General features: G+C 38.7%; 1 protein-coding gene across 3 annotated transcripts in view; it reads right to left on the bottom strand.

The window, feature by feature from the left end:
* PLCB1 (phospholipase C beta 1) overlaps nt 1–18,829 on the bottom strand; it is a 709,896-nt gene that overhangs the window by 468,979 nt on the left and 222,088 nt on the right. For all 3 annotated transcript variants that reach the window (XM_040447660.1, XM_040447662.1, XM_040447663.1), the window contains exon 3: nt 5,825–5,893. In XM_040447660.1, coding sequence (XP_040303594.1) covers nt 5,825–5,893 — 69 coding nt within the window. The remainder of the gene's footprint in view (nt 1–5,824; nt 5,894–18,829) is intronic.

Here is an 18,829-nt window from a genome sequence, read left to right as displayed (position 1 = left end):
CATCCCACACATTAACAAACCTTGTGGTGCCACCTTCAAATTCAGATTCTGACATTCTTTCTCCCCCTTACCTTTACATCTCGCAGTTAATATAATTATCAGCACCACTCAGGATATTAGCAATAGCCATTTGGTTGGCGTCCCTACTTCTTCCTTTCTCTTCTATGGTCTATGCTCCATGCAGTGGAAAGTGATGTTTTGAAAAGCAAAATCAGATCTTGTCACTACTCTATTCAGAACTCTCAGATCCCTTCTTCGTTCTCGCAGAAGAAAAAGCCACAGTCATTAGCCTGGTCTACAGGGCCAGAATAATGTGGTCCCTGGCTACCTCTCTGATTTCATCATCCTTTCTCTCTTGCACACCACTGTAGACAACTGGCTTCCTTGCTATTCCTCAAATATACCAACTATGTTCCCACGTCAGCACCTTTACTCTTGCTCTGCCCTCTGCCTGGAATGCTCTTCCTTTTCTTAATTAATATCTCTACTCCTATCACCTCATCTTAAAAAGAGAACATACTCCATGATGACTCAACAAAGCAGCAAGCCTCTCCACCACTCATGGTCAATGATCTCTGTCTTGTTTTATGGGTCCCAGTGGGACTGATCTGTTATCTGCCCCCCACCCCCCAGTGGGATGCTGGAGTCTGCTTGTAGGGCTAGGCACTGTGGTGTATGTTCCTTTCCAAATATGCTTTTAATTATTTTATTTTGTCTTATCTTATTTATTTTTTGCATTTAATGATTTTAAAAGCCATCATTTTCATTTGGGGTGTCAGAAAACTAAAACTGATCAATTTTTAAAATTTCATTTTACTCTAATCTGCCTTATGTGGTTGTAGTGACACTACTTGCCACGTAGAACTTAATTGTAATCTAGATATTTACCAGGAATCTGTATTCCAATTAACATTACACATCTGAAATAAACTGCCCTTTATCAATAGAATGAATTGGTTAATTGTCAGCAAAGCACATGAAGCAGTTTTCTTTGGACGAAACACAATTTGGAAGTTAAACTATAGAAATATTTTTCAGTGGCATTGCTGCAAGTATTATTGAGAGTGAATGTCAACAACAGAGTTTTCATGTTCAAAGCCTAGGAGAGCCTCCTTAAGTACACAGTCTCTATGGAGTCCACAGCAATCCTACAATTGCTTTCGAGAAGCCACGTGCAAAGTTCGGCATAAATCTTTCTTTCTTCCTTCCTTTCCTTTTTTTTTTTTTTTTAACTTTTCAATGTTTATTTATTTTTGAGAGAGAGAAAGAGTGAGAGTTGGAGAGGGTCAGAGAGAAGGAGACACAGAATCTGAAGCAGGCTCCAGGCTCTGAGCTGTCAGCACAGAGCCCGACGCTCAAACCCACGAACCAAGAGATCATGACCTGAGCTGAAGTCTGGCGCTTAACCGACTGAGCCACCCAGGCGCCCCTCTTCCTTCCTTTTATTTTTGTTTGCATTGCACCTTACCCTTGGTTAGAATGTGACCTGATATTTTATTAAGTGCACCTGGTTTCCTATGACCAAAGCAAGAAGTTTTAGTTGATACAAACTTGTTCAACATTAATTTTATAATCTACAAGATGGAGTGCCTTGGCTTGATTAACTTCTCATTTTAAAAGTTGGAATCAAGGGTTAACCCAACTTCCACACCTAAAACCCTGTGGCCCCCACATGCCCCATTTCATCGATGAGGAAGTAGAGGCACAGAGAAGTAGGTTACTGACTAAGCTGGCATCCAAACCCACATCTCCAGTTTTCTGGCTCCATCTACTTTTCAAATACACCTATAGATAAAATACATCCTGAGAATCCTGAGGATAAAGAAACTATCTTTCTCAGCAGCATTTTTAAACCTTTATGACATGGTGTAGAGTAAAAATGCACTTTTTGTTGATCCAGAACATATATTCACATGCATGAAAGAAGTTTCACCAAACAAACTTATTCTGCACAAAATGCTGATATTTTTCATTCATTCTAGCCAGATCTATTTCATTTTATTAATGCTGTACATGTGCCACTAAACTGATCTGCTGGGTCAGCAACCCAGAGAAACCACAGGGATAAACTTTACTTTTTTAAAAAAGCTCCTTTTGAAATGAACATGCAGAGAATATGTGTACCCAGCACATGCAAGAGGCACATCCGAGAGCACCTTGTCTCTACACGTGCTTTATAAGCCTGGGAGGCAGGGAGAGAGAGAGCAAAGAAGGAAACATAAATACATTTTTTTAGATTTCAAAGGACAAGATGTTTTTTTTTTCTTTTACGTTTTTATATGTGGATAAAAATCTTCCAATTTCTCTCCAGTGAGAAATTTTGAAACTGATAACTAAGACAAAGGCTGTATACAGAAAAGCTGATCTGGAATTTCATATACTGTGTTGGTAGTCGACATTTAAAATTCATTAACAGGGCAACACATAGACACTTCTCCATTTCTTCTAAATGTTATTTCCAATCACAGCAGGCATAGAAAACAGTTCGTCTTCAGCTAGATTGTGAATTTTTATGTAATGAGATGCTGTGGAAAACAAAAATAATATGCATGCACAGATAAATATTTGAGGGGTGCCTGAGTATTTTGATAAATAATATCTGCTCCACACATGTTCTTCCTTCCTTGATGGTCTGTAAACCCCTGCAGAAAGTCTTCCACTCAATCTGTCTTCATGTTCCATTGACTCCTCATCCTTACTGGGCTTGTCTCACTCCATACTGCTATCCTGACACTTTTTATTCTTATGCCATCAGTCCTACTGCTTTTGTTCCAGCCAACACTATGGTCTCCTCTTATTTAGTTTTCCTCCTCCGGCCATAGGCCTCCTTCTACAAGGTGGTTATACGCGGGAAGCTTGTTTCTCTTTTGGTCCCCATACTGAACTGCTGCTAATGTGGGGGACCCGGGAGGTGCCAGTGATGGTGAGTGGAGGATGGCCACCAACGGGATTCTGAGGATGGAAGAGGAATTGCCTCTGGCACCTTGGAAGCCAGACTGGCAAGAGAAAGAAGTATCTGTTCCCTGGTGATAGTCTTTGAGCAGCTGAGTGAGACTTCCATTGGAATTTTCAATACATTCCAATCATTTCTAATAAGTTTTCTTTTTAATTATTTATCCAGTTTGAGCTGGGGTTTTCTTTTGCAACTTAAAGACTTTTTTTTTTTAAGTTTATTTATTTTGAGCGAGAGAGAGAAAGAGAGAGCAAGCAAGTAGGGAAGCAGCAGAGAGAGAGAGGGAGAGAGAATCCCAAGCAGGCCCCATGCTGTCAGCACAGAGCCTGATGTGGGGCTTGCTCCCACGAACTGCCAGGTCATGACCTGAGCTGAAATCAGGAGTCAGATGCTTAACTGACTGAGCTGCCCAGGCTCCCCTTGCAGCTTAAAGACTTCTAAACTGAGGGTCATATCAACTTCTTTCTCGCCTATCAATCCACAAAGCCACTTTCATCCAAGCCCCACAATCCAATCTCTCTTTACAACATAAACTTTTCCACATAAAGTGAAATTAAAACCTGACTTCCTGCAAATATGATTGAAATTTTTTAATAATATTAAATATAAAAATAACAATGATAATACCAACAATAGTGGCTAATATTTAATGAGTGCCTATTAAATAGCAGTGATCTGTTAAGTCAGTGGTGCTCAAGTTTTGCTACAAATCTGCTTTTCAAAAGCCCTGATATCCACTACAACACCAGTTAGAATCTTGTAGCACCAGAATCTTTGGGATTAGGAAACAGACATTACCATTTTTTAAAGCTTTTGAGGTGATTCCATAGGCAGTCAAATCTGAGAACTCCTCTGCTAAAGATTTCCTAAGGAATTATTTAATTTAGCCATTATAGTAATGATACAAAGTGCCCATTCATTATTATCTTAGTTACTATTATTGTTGTTGTTATCATTATCACCATGTAGCCAATGAGGAAGCCTGAGTCTCAGGAAGGTCACACAACAGAACCCAGGTTTTAAAATATTAAAGTAGACTGAAGTTCTTGAACACCAGCAAGGAACAGAGTGGAAAAGTGCCAAGGACACAGATAATCCACAGAGAAAGCAATCTTTAGTGGGGGGGGGGGGGGGGACAAAAAAAAACAAAACAGTAAAGGTCAGAGTATTCCAAGTATCCAAGTCTGTCCTTAAGAGAAATATTTTAGGATCTAATAGTGGTTTATCAGCTGAGCATAGCACAGACCCTAGTTCTATTCATTTATCCTCATTCAATAGACATGTATCCAACCGCGTCCATAAATGAAACACCGAACTGATCAGCAGGCTGAATGCTACAATAAAAGAGAGAGAGGGAAGCCAGAAAGAAACTCCAGGTGGCAGAGATGCCAACTCCACCTCTGATGCCTGCAGACAAAGGGGGCTCTACGGGAGTGTAGGCAGCGGTAGTCTTTATCATCAATATTGATCATCAAATTTCAAGTTAGGCCAATGAACTTGCATTTAAAAGCAAACTTTATAACTCTGCTATCAATGCAGTTCTTGGAACTAACATGCTTACCTGAAATATGGCTGGAATGTTTTGGGGGAAAGAAGAAGAAAGAACTTCTTTCCTACACTAAACATTAAACAATTCTGAATCATCAAGGAAGCATTAATAATGATAAGCTTGCTACAAAATTAAAAGACCAAACTACTAAAATTTGATTATATTATGAAGAGAGCAACACAACTAATAGACTATTTGCACATGAAAACACATTTAGAAACCTTCTTGAAAATAATTCAGATTTTTCTGTCTTCATTTTTCACGTTTTCCTATAGATCAGCTTAAATCCTACAGCAGTAAAACCAGTATTTGGGAGTTCATTCCATGGCAGAATTTGCCAGCAAATATTGCACTGTTATGTATCTGAAGAATGATCCTTCCAGGTGATTTTTTTTTTCTTTCTGTTTCTCCACAGCAACAGATAATTTTTGATGTCAAAGAAAGTATTTTGACTTTTAAAGAATAAAACAAAAGTTGCAGGCAGATACTCAAATAGAAAATCGCTAGTTTTATATCAATTATGGTAAGAGGTAAGAGTTCCTGAATGGCACCTGTACTTCCCTATTTGACAATATTATCTTTGCTAGAAAGGAAGTATTTAACGTACTAAAATTTGAATACAATAAAGAGTAGTTTCCCACTGTACAGGCAAGTCAATGCAGTTTGTTAGTATACTCAACCAGAATCTAAGTTTAAAAAAATTTGTATATTCTTTATTCAACATTTGTTAAATAATCTTCAAAAAAAAAAAAAAAGGAAATAAAATCACAAACGCTGCTTTGAGTATTTCTTCAGTAAGGTTTTCAAACAAAAACAAATTGACAGGCCACACAACTGATCCCAAACTTCCCCGGGTCTTCACTAGTAACATTTATAGAAGGACTTCACACCCTTTGGCTTTTTGGATGAAGTGATATTACTTATAAAGTATTTGAATTACAGTCTTATTCATCATGTCTAAGAGTTAGTTCATGTATGCATATGAGGCTCCAGGAAGTTTCCAAGTAACTTCAAGAACATTTTAACTATTTAGAATTACCCAGAAACTTTGGCCTCATTATATATTTTTTAAGCAACACGAAAATTAGAGGACAGAAAGCAAGACCCCGTGTCCAACTGCCTATATTTTTACTCACTGTTGCCTTCTTTGAACAAAAGTGGAAATGTTTAGGGCATACAGGCTTCTGGAAGGACTGGCTGTTTTATTGTGTTTTACAACATCTACAACAGAGAAACTTTTAACTGGGGCAATTAATTGATACCATGACACGGCCAAATCCTCAAAGCAGCATCTGGTGGGTGCACAACACTCCACTTCTTACCTTGGGAGCTTTGGCATGTTTCCCACATCTGGCATCCTTGACAAGGCTGAGATCTAACAGCTCCGTCTCCTGGAAGGCAAAAATGTGAAATTGTTAAGCATCCCCACAGATCTCCTTTCATTATTTTATATAACTGTCATCTCTTTAAAAAAAAATCATGTTATCTTGAGACCTGCCTGAAGATTTCTCTGCAGTTAGGATATTTTTTCTTTCACATTCTTTATCAATCAAATTGGAGTGGAAACAACAAGATAGGTAACCATTAACTGTTCAATTTAATATATATGCTGAGACATTTTGAAAGTATAATGGGCATGGTCAGGGTCCCCGGTCTATACTATGAGCTGTCCCTAAATCATCATGAACCATGCCTTCCTGCCCGTGGTAAAAAAATAATCCTGAGAATCAGTCTGAGTGTGAGGACATGTGAGTGGCATGGGAGATGGGGATAGGGGGTGGTGGAAAGAGATGTTCCCATCAGTTCACCTTGCCAAGGGAAAGAGATGAATCTGCCTCACCTACCTGCCCCCTCTCCAGCCTTTAGCACTCATATCTTATGCCTCGGTCTTTTCATTTATTCATTATATATTACTGAACACCCATAATATGCAAGTTACTCTAGGATACAAGATACATAAAATGTGATAGCTCCTCTGGATGGACTTGCTGTCAAACAAGGGAGTAAAGAAATGTATACGCATAAGACAAGGGAGGATGTGTTAATGCCAACTATAAAGTTAACTGCTATGGGAGTCAACAGAGAAAAGAAAGATTTTCCCCCAGGGCTCAAAAAAAGTCCATGAAGGAGTCACTGAGCATGGATAAAAGGAGTTGGAAGGCATAACACTGGAAAATATCTAGACAAGAAAGGACCAGAGGTTTGGACAGAACCTTGAGGTATGGATGCTTAGAAATGCTTAGAGATGGAGAACACTGCAGGGGAGAAGGGTAGGGAGGCAGAAGGGGATAGAGAGGCACCCGGGAAGAAGGAACAGCACAGGGAAAATGTAATGGCAGCGTGGGAGGGGATTTTCACAGGCAACATTCAGTGTTCCATTACTGGGGCCTAGAACGTATGAAGAAAAGTCATGGGAGATGATACCAGAAAGGGATATGGGCAAAAGGATGGAAACCCTGAGAGTCCAGCTAAGGACACTGAGCCATGAGTGTTGTGACAATACACATCACCAAGTTAACAGGAGACTCTACGCTGGCGAGATGGAGCGGTATTGCAATGAACAGTCATGCATCTGACTCATGCTGACAATGAGACAGCTGGACGCAGGCCTCTAATTCCCTTCTTCTTACAGGAGGCACTGCAGCATCATTCTGCTGCTCAGAACCTCTAAACACGAGTGGGTGTAATTTCTTATGGGCCCTAATATCCCCAAGTACTTGTAGTTGGGGTTCCCAGACAATTCCTTCAAATAGCTGCCACCAGTTCCAAATGTTCCTTGTAAAAGGGTCTGATTATTTTCCTGCACTTGAGGTTGATTTCATGATTGCAGTCACTGGGGTGGGGGTGGAGTCTGTCCACTGGCATGAAAGACCACACAGCAGGTCCAACAGAACACGTGGCTCCAGCGCACTTATATGTGAAGCCCAAGCTTCACAGCTTGTTCTTGTGAACAAGAAACAGGGCCTTCTTTTCTTTTACTCACCCTGGACTTATAAGTTTGCTTGTTCCCATTTTAGTGGACCCCTTAACCCATTCCTTGCCAGGTGTGACTGTTGGAAATCCTCCCAAACCCTGGGGTGTGAGGAGAGCAACCCAGCAAAGATCTTGCAGGATAGAAGATCTGGTACTACAATTCCCCTAAGGCTGTACCCTTCGCAATAGTGAAGGTCACCTTATCAGTGTTAGAAAAGAATGGTATCAATGCTAGACTCAATGATTCACTTAGGCAAATGCATAAGGAAGTCCTCAGACTTGAGGCGATGGAACAGCTGGTCTGGGTCTGTTATCTCCACAGCAAGACAACCAAAACCCGTGCTGGAAGGAGAGAAGCAGGAAGAGCCCTAAGCTTGAAGAAGCTTCAACCGGAAGACCAGAACCAAGTGGACATTTGAGAGACAGGAGATCAAATGAAGGTAGAGGTAACTGGAAGAAAGATGAAAGCCGTAACATGGAGGTAGAATTGTCTACAGGGAAGAGAGGAGTCATAAACAGCCCTAGGGTTTCCATATTCCCCATTGGGACTTGGAAGTTTGGGCAAAATGATAATGCATTTTGGAGATGTTGGTTTGAGGGGTTCATCCAAGTAGAAATGCCAGTCATTAGTTCAATGGTGCATTATTTATCAAATGCTGCTATGTGGCAGGTACCGGTTTGGTACTGAGGAACGACACCAACAATGCAGAAAACAGCTGTTTTGAGCAGCTCATGCACAAAACCACTTATTATACTTTAAAGGAGACATTTCAAAGTACACTGAGACATGGGCTACAAAGGACTATGGCATCTTTTCAGCTAATACACGAGGGCGAGAAACAGTTTGCCAGCCTTATAATTCTGTGTTCTGGTCGGGAAGGAGGGTTAGAGGAAGAGGAAACAGTAGGTGCAAATGCACAGAGGCAGGAATTGTGTGCAGAAAACTACAAGCCATGGGAGATACACAGCAGGGATGCGTGGACAGTTATCACAAACGCTTGGGACTTGTAGTTATTACATGTGTGTCCTCTTTAAAATTAGCCATAAAACACTGACATTTATGTTTGTCACACTTTTCCATATATGTTGCATGATGTTTTCCATATATGCAGAATAAAATCATACACACATACATAACACATTTACCTCATCTTATATCATGGTTTTCTATCGAAGGAAATTCCTTCCAGTTGAGCAAACAAAGCCTTAAACTCTACTTGTTTATACACACAAAACCCAAAGTGACTTCACAAAGAACTAGATCTTAGCAGGAGTCATTATATAGACTTTTATATTACAGATAATGAACACTGTTTTCTACTCTCAGCTCAAGAAGAAACGTTCATTCCCCAAGTCACAGAGGGGTACTTAACGCTAGCTGCCCTGGGGATTCATTCCGATACCACAGCGTCTAAGAAATTTCTCTCGCCTGTGTGTAAAATTGTGTGTGTAGGAAAACCACCGCAGGGCACTATCAACGTGGGTAATGTGGCATGGGAAAGACCCAGGTGGAAAAGCTGTCCAATGGACTCATTCGAGTAGAAAGTGATGATTAAAATAGTGTCTCCCACTTCTATTAACACGCAACAGCTACCCCCCTGGGGTTTAACTACATTCTATTCTCGCTTCCACTAAAAAGAAAATGAGGAACCCAATGCACAGGACCACAATATGTTGCTTATGTCATTAAAACTTTTTCTAGGTTAATTTTCTCCAGTTAATAGTTTTAACAATTTACTCTCATTATTAGAAAGCAGTGAAATGGTCCCTTTCTCGGTTCATTTAAGAGATACTGATTTCCAGCTTTATGGAATTCACTATCTTTTACTCATTAAGAGAGGAAGGTCACATGATGTTTAGTAGAAAACCTGAGTTTGAGGAAGGGCCCTAAAATTAACTGGTCATGTATCCAACCAATCATGGGACACATCAAGCATCAACTATATCATCTATAGAATGAGTATGATAACACTTTCTATACCCATGGCTCTCAAAGCTTAGCTTGCATGACAGTCGTCTGGAAAACTTGTTAAAACAGACTGGCTGGGTGCCATCCATCAGTTTCTGGATCAGCTGGACTGGGATAGACCTGAGAATCTGCATCTCTAATAAGTTCTCAGGTGATGTGGATGCTGTTGGTCCATAGACCACACCAGTGCTTGTCAAAGCACTGATATATACTCATTCATGGGGTTGTTATTATAAGGCTTTTTAGGTGAACATGATTGATAAAATTACACATTACTTATATGTTATAATATGTTGTATGAAGAATCGACATCTGTCATTTCTTTATACAGAGAAGTGTGAAATAAAAATATTTTTTTATAGGCAAAAGTGTGCCTCGTGGTGAATCTAGGCTTCAATTTAATTGAAGAAAAACTACTGAATGACAAATGGCATCAACACCTACTCTAATAAGGGTTCTTAGCATTAAATTTCACCCTATAAAAGCAAATGTCTCTGTTCAAAAATTCAAGCAATCACTGAAATTGTTCTATGTTTGCTGAAAATGCTATGCTATATAACCTTTGCTTTATACTTAATAACATTAAAGATATCTTTAGAAAAACAAAAGAAGGAAATTGGTTCTCTTTCACCTCTAAGCCCATCCAACAATGAAAAGAGGATTGGGGTGCCCTACCTTGGCCAGTAAAGGAAGGATGGACTAGTAGATCCACTTTATTTCCAAGGCATACAGTGGCCCCCTACAGAGCTTGGAGACCACACTCCTAGGACCCCCCCATCTCCATATATCCACTATAGTGTTGACAGATGTACCTTCTCCCTTTGTCAGTACAGATGAAAGTGAATTAACAGTAATCAAGTACTTATTTTTGATATTTTGAATGAGTGATGAGAAACGCTAAGGGAAGACCAAATTATCTCTGATGTTTACTATTCAGCAGAAAGATTTCAATCCATCAGCCATGAACCCACTGTGAGGTAGATGAGCCATGAAATGCACTGCAAACTCAGGAAAGAATACAGTTTAAAAAACAACTCTTTTCCAGAATACCAATTTCTGTGCATTGTCACCAAATTCCATTAGTCACCCAATATAATAACGTACTTGAAGTTCACACAATATATAATCAGAGCAGCAATTACAGTCACAAACATTTCACAGAGAAGATATTAATGGCTGGGCATGTGGGGAGGGTGATTATGGATACCTCCACATGTGGTATATTCATTAAGTTCAACTTCGATCTACCAAAAGTAGAAGACATTAATATGTTTTATTGACTGTCAAACCTCCCTAAAATGCCCAATGTTAAAGAAAAAAAACTATCTTGGAATCCTTTAATGAAGGGTTTTAATTTAAAGAGAAGCAGATGAAGCAGACTCAATTCTTTGTTCCTTTACTTTATTCCACTTCTGAGGGAGTAAAAATCTGTGTAGTGTACCTCTCAATAAAAAAAAAAAAAAAAAATCCCCACACTCTCTCCCACTCTCTTATTTCCTTTGTTCTCTAGCCTTCATTTTTGTCTTTTTTCCCCAAAGTCTGTATTGGATCCTTAGTGTATGAAACACCGATGGAAATGAGGTGCACAGGTTATCAAAACCAACCACAGCAGAGAAAAGAGAAAGATGACACATCTGTGTTTCTTTATTGAAACCAAGCTAGGTTTAAAATGGTGAAAATGCCATAAAACTAGGGAGCAGAAAACTTGGAATTATCATTTGCAATCTGTGCATTATTAAGCCCCTTACTACAGATGTTTGTGCCTTGTATCCTTGTCTGTCAAACAGAGAAGCAGATGCCAGCAACACCTTCTTCATTGGGCTGCTATTAAATCAAGTGAAGTATTAAACTAAGATCTCCACTTAACAGGAAAGGACTATTGTGTACATATAACATCTTATGCTTGCAACATTTCCCATTCTGGGTGAAAGAGAAAAGATGCTAGTAGAAAAGGCTAAAATGGGTAGGTAACGCATCTAGAAGAAAAACACAGAATGCAAATAAACAAAAGAATAGTATCTGAAAATCTAAAACCCCAGAGATATTTTATAAAACCTTGAAACCAAAATAAGAAAGACCACTTCTAGAGAAAACCAATTTTCACATTTGTGTGTCACAGTTAAATGCAAAATTAGATTAACATTTGAAATGGAGAAGAAACAATGACATAGTTCATGGGTTATGGGTTGTATTGTAATTATTGACATAGTCTGAGCCAATAAAATAAAAACTGAAAAATTACAGTGATTCAATGAGAGGTTCCTATCACTAAAGGAGGCAAAGTCAAAGTAATATACTAATAATAGCAATAGTAACCATGACTATTAACAATGGACAACCAGCAATATGCCAAGAATTGTAAGAGATAATATTGGCATACATTATCTCATCAGTCTCTGCAACACCACTGTGACATGAGTATGACAGCTTCCATTGTGCAAACGAGAGAACTGATGGAAAAGTTGAGTGACAACTGTTGTTCAGTTCTACAATGGCATCACAAATCTCAGCGTCTTGCCTACCTGATGTAAGCAGAACTCCTAGATGGCCACCATGATTCCTGTGCCCTGATTCAGGCCTTTGTCCAATCTTCACCCTTTGAATGTGGTCAGCACCCAAGACTTGCTTTCAGCCAACAGAATATGGCACAGGTGAGAGGCTATCATTCCCGTGATGATGTTACTTTATATGGCAAATGTGAAGATTTTGCAAGTGTAATTAAAGTCTTCAATCAAGTGCCTTAAACTTAACCAAAGGGAGGTATCCTGGGTGAGTCTCTCCAAAGAGGATTTAGGAGTGAGAGACCTGAAGCAGCAGAGATGATCACCTGTTTCCTGTGTTGTGTGTTGTCTAAGAATTAAAGGGCTCAGTCTGAACAGAATTGTGTCAACAACCTGAATGAGCTTGGAAGAAGAACTCCAGCTCCAGATGAGAACACAGCCCAGTAGACGCCTTTAATGCAGACTGTAAGACTACAAGTAGGTGAGACCCTGAACTACTAAAACTGTAAAATAAAAAATGGTTGTTGTTTCAAGCCACTAAGTTTCCAGTAACGTGTTTTGCAGCCATAGATAACAAATATGCTGCCCCCATTGTTTCCATATTTTAATGCACTTAATTACAAAGGGATGTAAATGAATTCACATACCTTGGCACTCCACCCAGCATAAAAATGATTGCAATACTGTCATCATTTTTGAATATGACCTACAGGAAACAATTACTCTAATGGAATCACAGACTTACGGTGCTGGGACAGATTGCAGATTAGGAAACTGAGACCAAAAGAAAACATATCAATTACCCCATATCACTGAGACTGAGTAAAGAATGGAAAAAGAATCCCCATTCTCCCAGACCTATTTTTTTTCTAAAGAATTATTTTTCAATATTGACAAAGTAGCAGGAATATTAACTGAGTGATCCAATTTTAAAAAGAACACAGTTTTGTTCATGTACAAGGAAAAAAATATTATGATACATAGAATATGGCACTAATTTTAACAGGCTGTGTCCCCACGAGGCAGCGTGAAATTTACTGGCAAATATCTAATTTTTTCTGTGGAAAACCAAAAACGTAGTTTAGCCCCTAGTTATGAAAGAGCCAAATTTCCTTCTTACTTCCTTCTTTAGCTCCCTGAGAAACTTCTATATATTCATGTAATAATAAAAATTGTTTAAGTTAAAGCTGTTGTAAGTCAACATAAAATTATATCCATAGCACCAAAGCTTTATTAGGGCATAAAATTAATAAAACAATTCCAACAGCATTTATGTCTATAACTGGATGCATATATAACCTAATGCATCAATGGACTAGGCAGGTCAGGGGAGGGAGGTCGCGGATGGGGTGGAGCAGGGACAGAAATGCCACACATGATTCCAGGGTTCTAGAGCATTAGTGTCTTCTCACAACTGTTTAAAATGATGAATGAAAACGGGTATAATTTAAAACAATACTAATTGGCTTTATTTTAACTTTATGTCGCTGACACTATTAAAAAAAAAAACAGAAAAACCTCTGCATAATCACTGTGGAAACCTGTATATGCTCTAAAGTTGAATAAAATCAGGAACATACTGGACGCTTATAACCAGTATATTTTATTTTCCTACGTCTAATTTATTAACAGGCATGGAGGGATTCACCACATTCTTACAGAGAAGTATGGTATCGCATTTGTTACGGACTGAAAATATTTTTTTTAATTGTGACAACAATGATAAAGATTGCATTGTCACAGTTTTCTATTATGCTTGTGCTCAACAAAAATCCTCATTTCAGGCCAATAAGATTAATTAGAAAGAATATCCATCACATGGCAAATAGTTTCATAAATGCTTAAAACTCTCTTTGTGGATATTTTGTGGGAGCCTACAATCTGATCTCCATAAAAAGTCACTTGCAATGAAATATGGAAGTGATATACATTAATCAGGCATATAAGCTGTTTCCACTTGAAAAGTCCAGATGATGTACATGTAGCCAGCTTTTCCCTTTAAATCGTCTAAAATGTTATCTCTGGTCTACACCTATTTCACTATGGATAAACAGCCACCTAAGCTTTTTTATCTGGTAGTGCAAGCTACTTTAGTCCTTTAACCTTACCTTAATGTAATATTTGAGCATAGCACCTATCTGCTTATATGAATTAAATTCTTTCATTTCCCTAAATCCGTGGTTCTTAAAGTGTGGTCCCTGGAATACTATCAGCACCAATAACACCTTGGAATATGTGAAAAACACAAATTCTCAGGTTCCACCATAGACTAGCTGAATCAGAACCTCTGAGGTGGAGCCCAGAATCTATACTTTAATTAAGCTTTGGGGTGATTCAGATGCAAAGTGGAATTTGAGAACTGTGTCCTAGATATTAAATGAAGTCAGCAACTGCCCATAGAAAAGACAAATTAACCAGGGCTACAGCTTATTGTAGGACAGTCTGTAGGACACTGGACATGCTACCCAGATCCATTTAAAAAATAACTGCCTCGGAGTCATATAAGCAATTACAGATCTGATAATATAACTGAAAAAAGTCTTCTTCGAACTAGTGTCTTCAGCAGTACCATCAATATCACTACAGACTGAAGCAGTGATTTCACTTTGGACCCTAGAGACTAGAAAAGTCAAGGGGAGGACCTAAAGATGCTTGGCCTATTTCCAGATGTGTTGATTCAACCCTATGCATGACACATCTGCGCTGGCAACTGAAATATCCTTTTTCTTTGTTTTTTAATGTTTATTTATTATTTTTGAGAGAGTACAAGCCAGGGAGGGGCAGAGAGAACAAGACAGAGTATCTGAAGTGGGCCTGGACTGATAGCAGAAAGCCTGATGCAGGGCTTGAACTCACCATCCGTCAGATCATGACCTAAGCCAAAGTCAGATGCTCAATTGACTGAGCCACCCAGGTGCCCCACGCCCCATATTTTCTCTTTTTTTTTGAAAAAAAAATTATTTTAAATTTTTTTTTAACGTTTATTTATTTTTTTGGGACAGAGAGAGACAGAGCATGAACGGGGGAGGGGCAGAGAGAGGGAGACACAGAATCAGAAACAGGCTCCAGGCTCTGAGCCATCAGCCCAGAGCCCGACGCGGGGCTCGAACTCACGGACCGCGAGATCGGGACCTGGCTGAAGTCGGACGCTTAACCGACTGCGCCATCCAGGCGCCCCCCCCAAAAATTATTTTAATGTTTATTTATTTTTGAGAGAGAGAGATAAGACAGAGTATGAGTAGGGGAGGGGCACAGAGAGAAGGAGACACAGAATCTGAAGCAGGCTCCAGACTCTGAGCTGTCAGCACAGAGCCCTACACAGGTTCAAACTCACGAGAGTCTTTTCTCTTTAATCACATTCTCATGGCATGCCTAGTGACCTCCAAATTTTCTTAAGTATGTGAAAATGGTATTTATTCTTGCCTTCCCTGGTAGCCACTTTGTAAATTCCATGCAGATAGACTCATTTTTCTCCTTCAGCTATTTATTCCAACATACATCACATATTTTTCTGCCTTAAGGTATGTGTTTTATCCTGCCACGCTCCTCCCCATGTACTAGCAACTAAAAGATTTTTTTAAGGCTTAATAGAAATTTACTGCTTCATCAAGGACATTCTAAGGCTTAAAAAAACCCCAAAAAAACTATGATTCATGGAAATTAAACAGCACACTCTTGAAAAACGAATGGATCAAAGAAAAAAAATCAAAGGGAAATTAGAAACGATCTTGAGATAAACAAAGATGAAAACAAAATATATCAGAACTTATGGGATGCAACAAAAGCAGCAACCACAGGATTTTGATGACCTTTTAATCTCACAGGACATCCTGAATATAAGGAGTTAATCTACCTTCCAAAATGAGATTTTAAGTTGACATACATTTTTTAAGTTGACATATATTAAGTTGACAATATTTTAAGTTGACAGGTATGCAATAATATGGCACTTATTTTTTTCTTTTCAAAGAAGACTTGCTTTTTCAGACCACTTGTGGTTTTCTGGTAAGACAAAGAAATCCAACTGAGCTTTTCCCCATGCTAATTAATAGGGATAAGGCCTGGATATGTCTAATGGGGAGTGTTTTCCCCAGAAGAACATTCGCTGAGTTGATCAACAAATCATCCTCAATGTCCTGCCTATGTGCTGTAAATTCATCAGAAGTAAACTCCTTTTCATTCAACTGTTGATCAATCTCAACCTAATGCAAGTACACAAAAGAGGCTAGCTCTTCATATCAAGAACTATAAACGACTGAAGAAGCTCACTAAATCCAGGCTCTTTTTCCAGTTACTCAGAAAATTTTCATAAAGCTCCTCTAGAAAGTCTGATGCCCACCTGGATCATTGCTGGTCCTCTTTACCAGTTAAATACACCCCCCACCCCAGTGTTTGCACACTTCTTTCCTAACAGTTGACAGCTATAGCCTTTGACTACCTTTGGCCTAGTAGAGCCACTAACCCAGATGCAGAGACAGCAGGAAGTGTCCTGGGAGACTATTTCCCCTCAGAGAGCTCCTATCCCATGACAACCAGGTACAGAAGCATAAAAGCCCAGCAATCTTGCCTTTAGGCAGAGCAAACCCCTAGGTTGAGGTGGGGACTACAATTCAAAGCTCACCATTGGTTGGCTTCTTCCTCTTAACTCTCCTTTCCTCCATTCTCTGACGGCTTCTCTAGGAGTACTTGCTTAATAAATCTCTTGCAAACAACCACTTACATTTGGGTATGTTTGGAAAATATGACCCAAGACAGCTATCATTTACAAATAATCAACTTAGAAAATAACGTTAAACTTAAAAATATTCTGAATCATGGTTTTTAAAAAATCACATTTTTATGTTAATCCTTCTCTTCAGCTTTTGATAGATTTTTGTATATTTCTGGAATTCTCAAATTTTCTGTAAAAATAATCATAATCATTATAAATCCACTAAACGAGCATTCTTTCAGAGAGTTCTCAGTCACTGTATGCTGTATTTTTTTTTTTAATTTTTGTTTTCAACGTTTATTTATTTTTGGGACAGAGAAAGACAGAGCATGAACGGGGGAGGGGCAGAGAGAGAGGGAGACACAGAATCAGAAACAGGCTCCAGGCTCTGAGCCATCAGCCTAGAGCCTGACGCGGGGCTCGAACTCATGGACCGCGAGATCGTGACCTGGCTGAAGTCGGACGCTTAACCGACTGCGCCACCCAGGCGCCCCTGTATGCTGTATTTTATCTTGTATTATTCTTAATCAGATTTTAAAATACTTTGTTTCCTGGGAAATGGACATATGAGTATATATCATCTAATCTGATGTGTAAATAGTTTTCTCAAAGGTTCTGACACACCACATCATAATCAAGAGTCAGTGCCTGATTCTAAAGGAGAAATATTTCTTCCCTGAAAAAAAAAAGTAAAACTATAAAAAGCATCAGCTTACCTAATTCCCAAACCAGAGTTCATTTTTGTCATATTCAGAGCTAAAAAGAAGTATGTTCTTATCCACTATATTTTAGGTCACTTTCCTTTTGGTAAAGATTTATTCCAGTTTCAACCACCTACTACTCAAGCTTATTTTTTTTTTAAATTGGAAACACAAATTTTACTCTAAAGATGAATAAAAAAGATTCATTTCATAATTCCATCAAAACTTTACTGAAAAATGAATGAAGATGACTTTTCACAAAGCTTTCATATAAACAGCATTACTTTTCTAGGTATTCTCACAAACAGTATTAATTTAGAATTACCACCTCTCTGTGAATGGAGAGGGAGTAAGTGAAACACAATCAGAGCTGGACTCAGAGTGGGATGAGGTCAGATTTGAAAGACAACACATGGGAAGACTATGAAACTGAAGAGTTACAGTCCTTGAGAGGAGAGAGCTGTAGGAAGAAGGGAAAGAAAAGACCTGGTAATCATTAAGAGATCAAGCTAATATTTACTGCAAGGCAAAAGTTCAAGGACAAGTCAAGTGACTACAGAAGACTTACCCACCAGGAATTTTGGGCTAACTCAGAGTTGGCCCAGCTGTAGAAGAGAGAGATGAAATTGGGAGTTAAAATTGTCCATACACAAATAAGACTTCAGTTGCTAATGTGGAAAGGAGGGAATTTTTATGATCTTTCTGTGAGTTCATTAAAAAGTGAAATGTTTTACAAGAGAGTGAAAGATTTTGTTACCAGAGTAAGATCTGGACAGATCTGGGAGGTGGGCAATGGGCGACTTGTCAAGAGGAAGTTTGAGCAAATGATCTTTTTCGAGTTCTTGAGCTTAGAGCCAAAAAGGGAACAAAGGAGCAATATAGCTATATGTTTCACATTTGTACTACATAACAATGAGAAGGAGAATATCGTGTAAAAACTCTTTTACAAGGCCTTATGTTTACTCCAATTTCAGTTTCAGAACAGTAGGCAGGAACAAAGCAAAGAAAGACAACTAATAAAAGACATTTATCTCCTTCCAATACATCTTGGTCTTGACTTTCACAAGAAATTCCCTAAGGGAACCAACCATTTACTACCTTTATTAAAAAGGTTGCAAGGTGGCAACACAGTGAAGCTTATTTCTATCAATTGGTGAGAAATATAGAATCTTTCAAAAATTCAATGACAGGAAATTTGAAATGAGAATAAACAAAGATGGAGTTAAGGAAAGAGAATGCTAGTACAAGTGACAGAGAGACCAATGTATAAGTTGAATTAAACTGCAGCCTGGAAACAAAAATAAATGAATTAAGTAGGTTCTTAGCTAATGTGAACAAATAAGGCAAAAGCATTTAAAATATTTTTTTCTGTAATAGTCTATAGTTTTCTGATATATGTCAAAAGATATTCCTGGAAAGAAAGCTAGGAAGGAAGGAAGGAAGGAAGGAAGGAAGGAAGGAAGGAAGGAAGG

The sequence above is a fragment of the Herpailurus yagouaroundi genome, unplaced genomic scaffold (assembly GCF_014898765.1).
Source record: "Herpailurus yagouaroundi ecotype Mexico unplaced genomic scaffold, PumYag 196, whole genome shotgun sequence".
In the NCBI taxonomy this organism is placed as follows: domain Eukaryota; kingdom Metazoa; phylum Chordata; class Mammalia; order Carnivora; family Felidae; genus Herpailurus; species Herpailurus yagouaroundi.
Note: the sequence above shows the minus strand (reverse complement) of the source record. Positions and strands in the feature narration are given on the sequence as shown.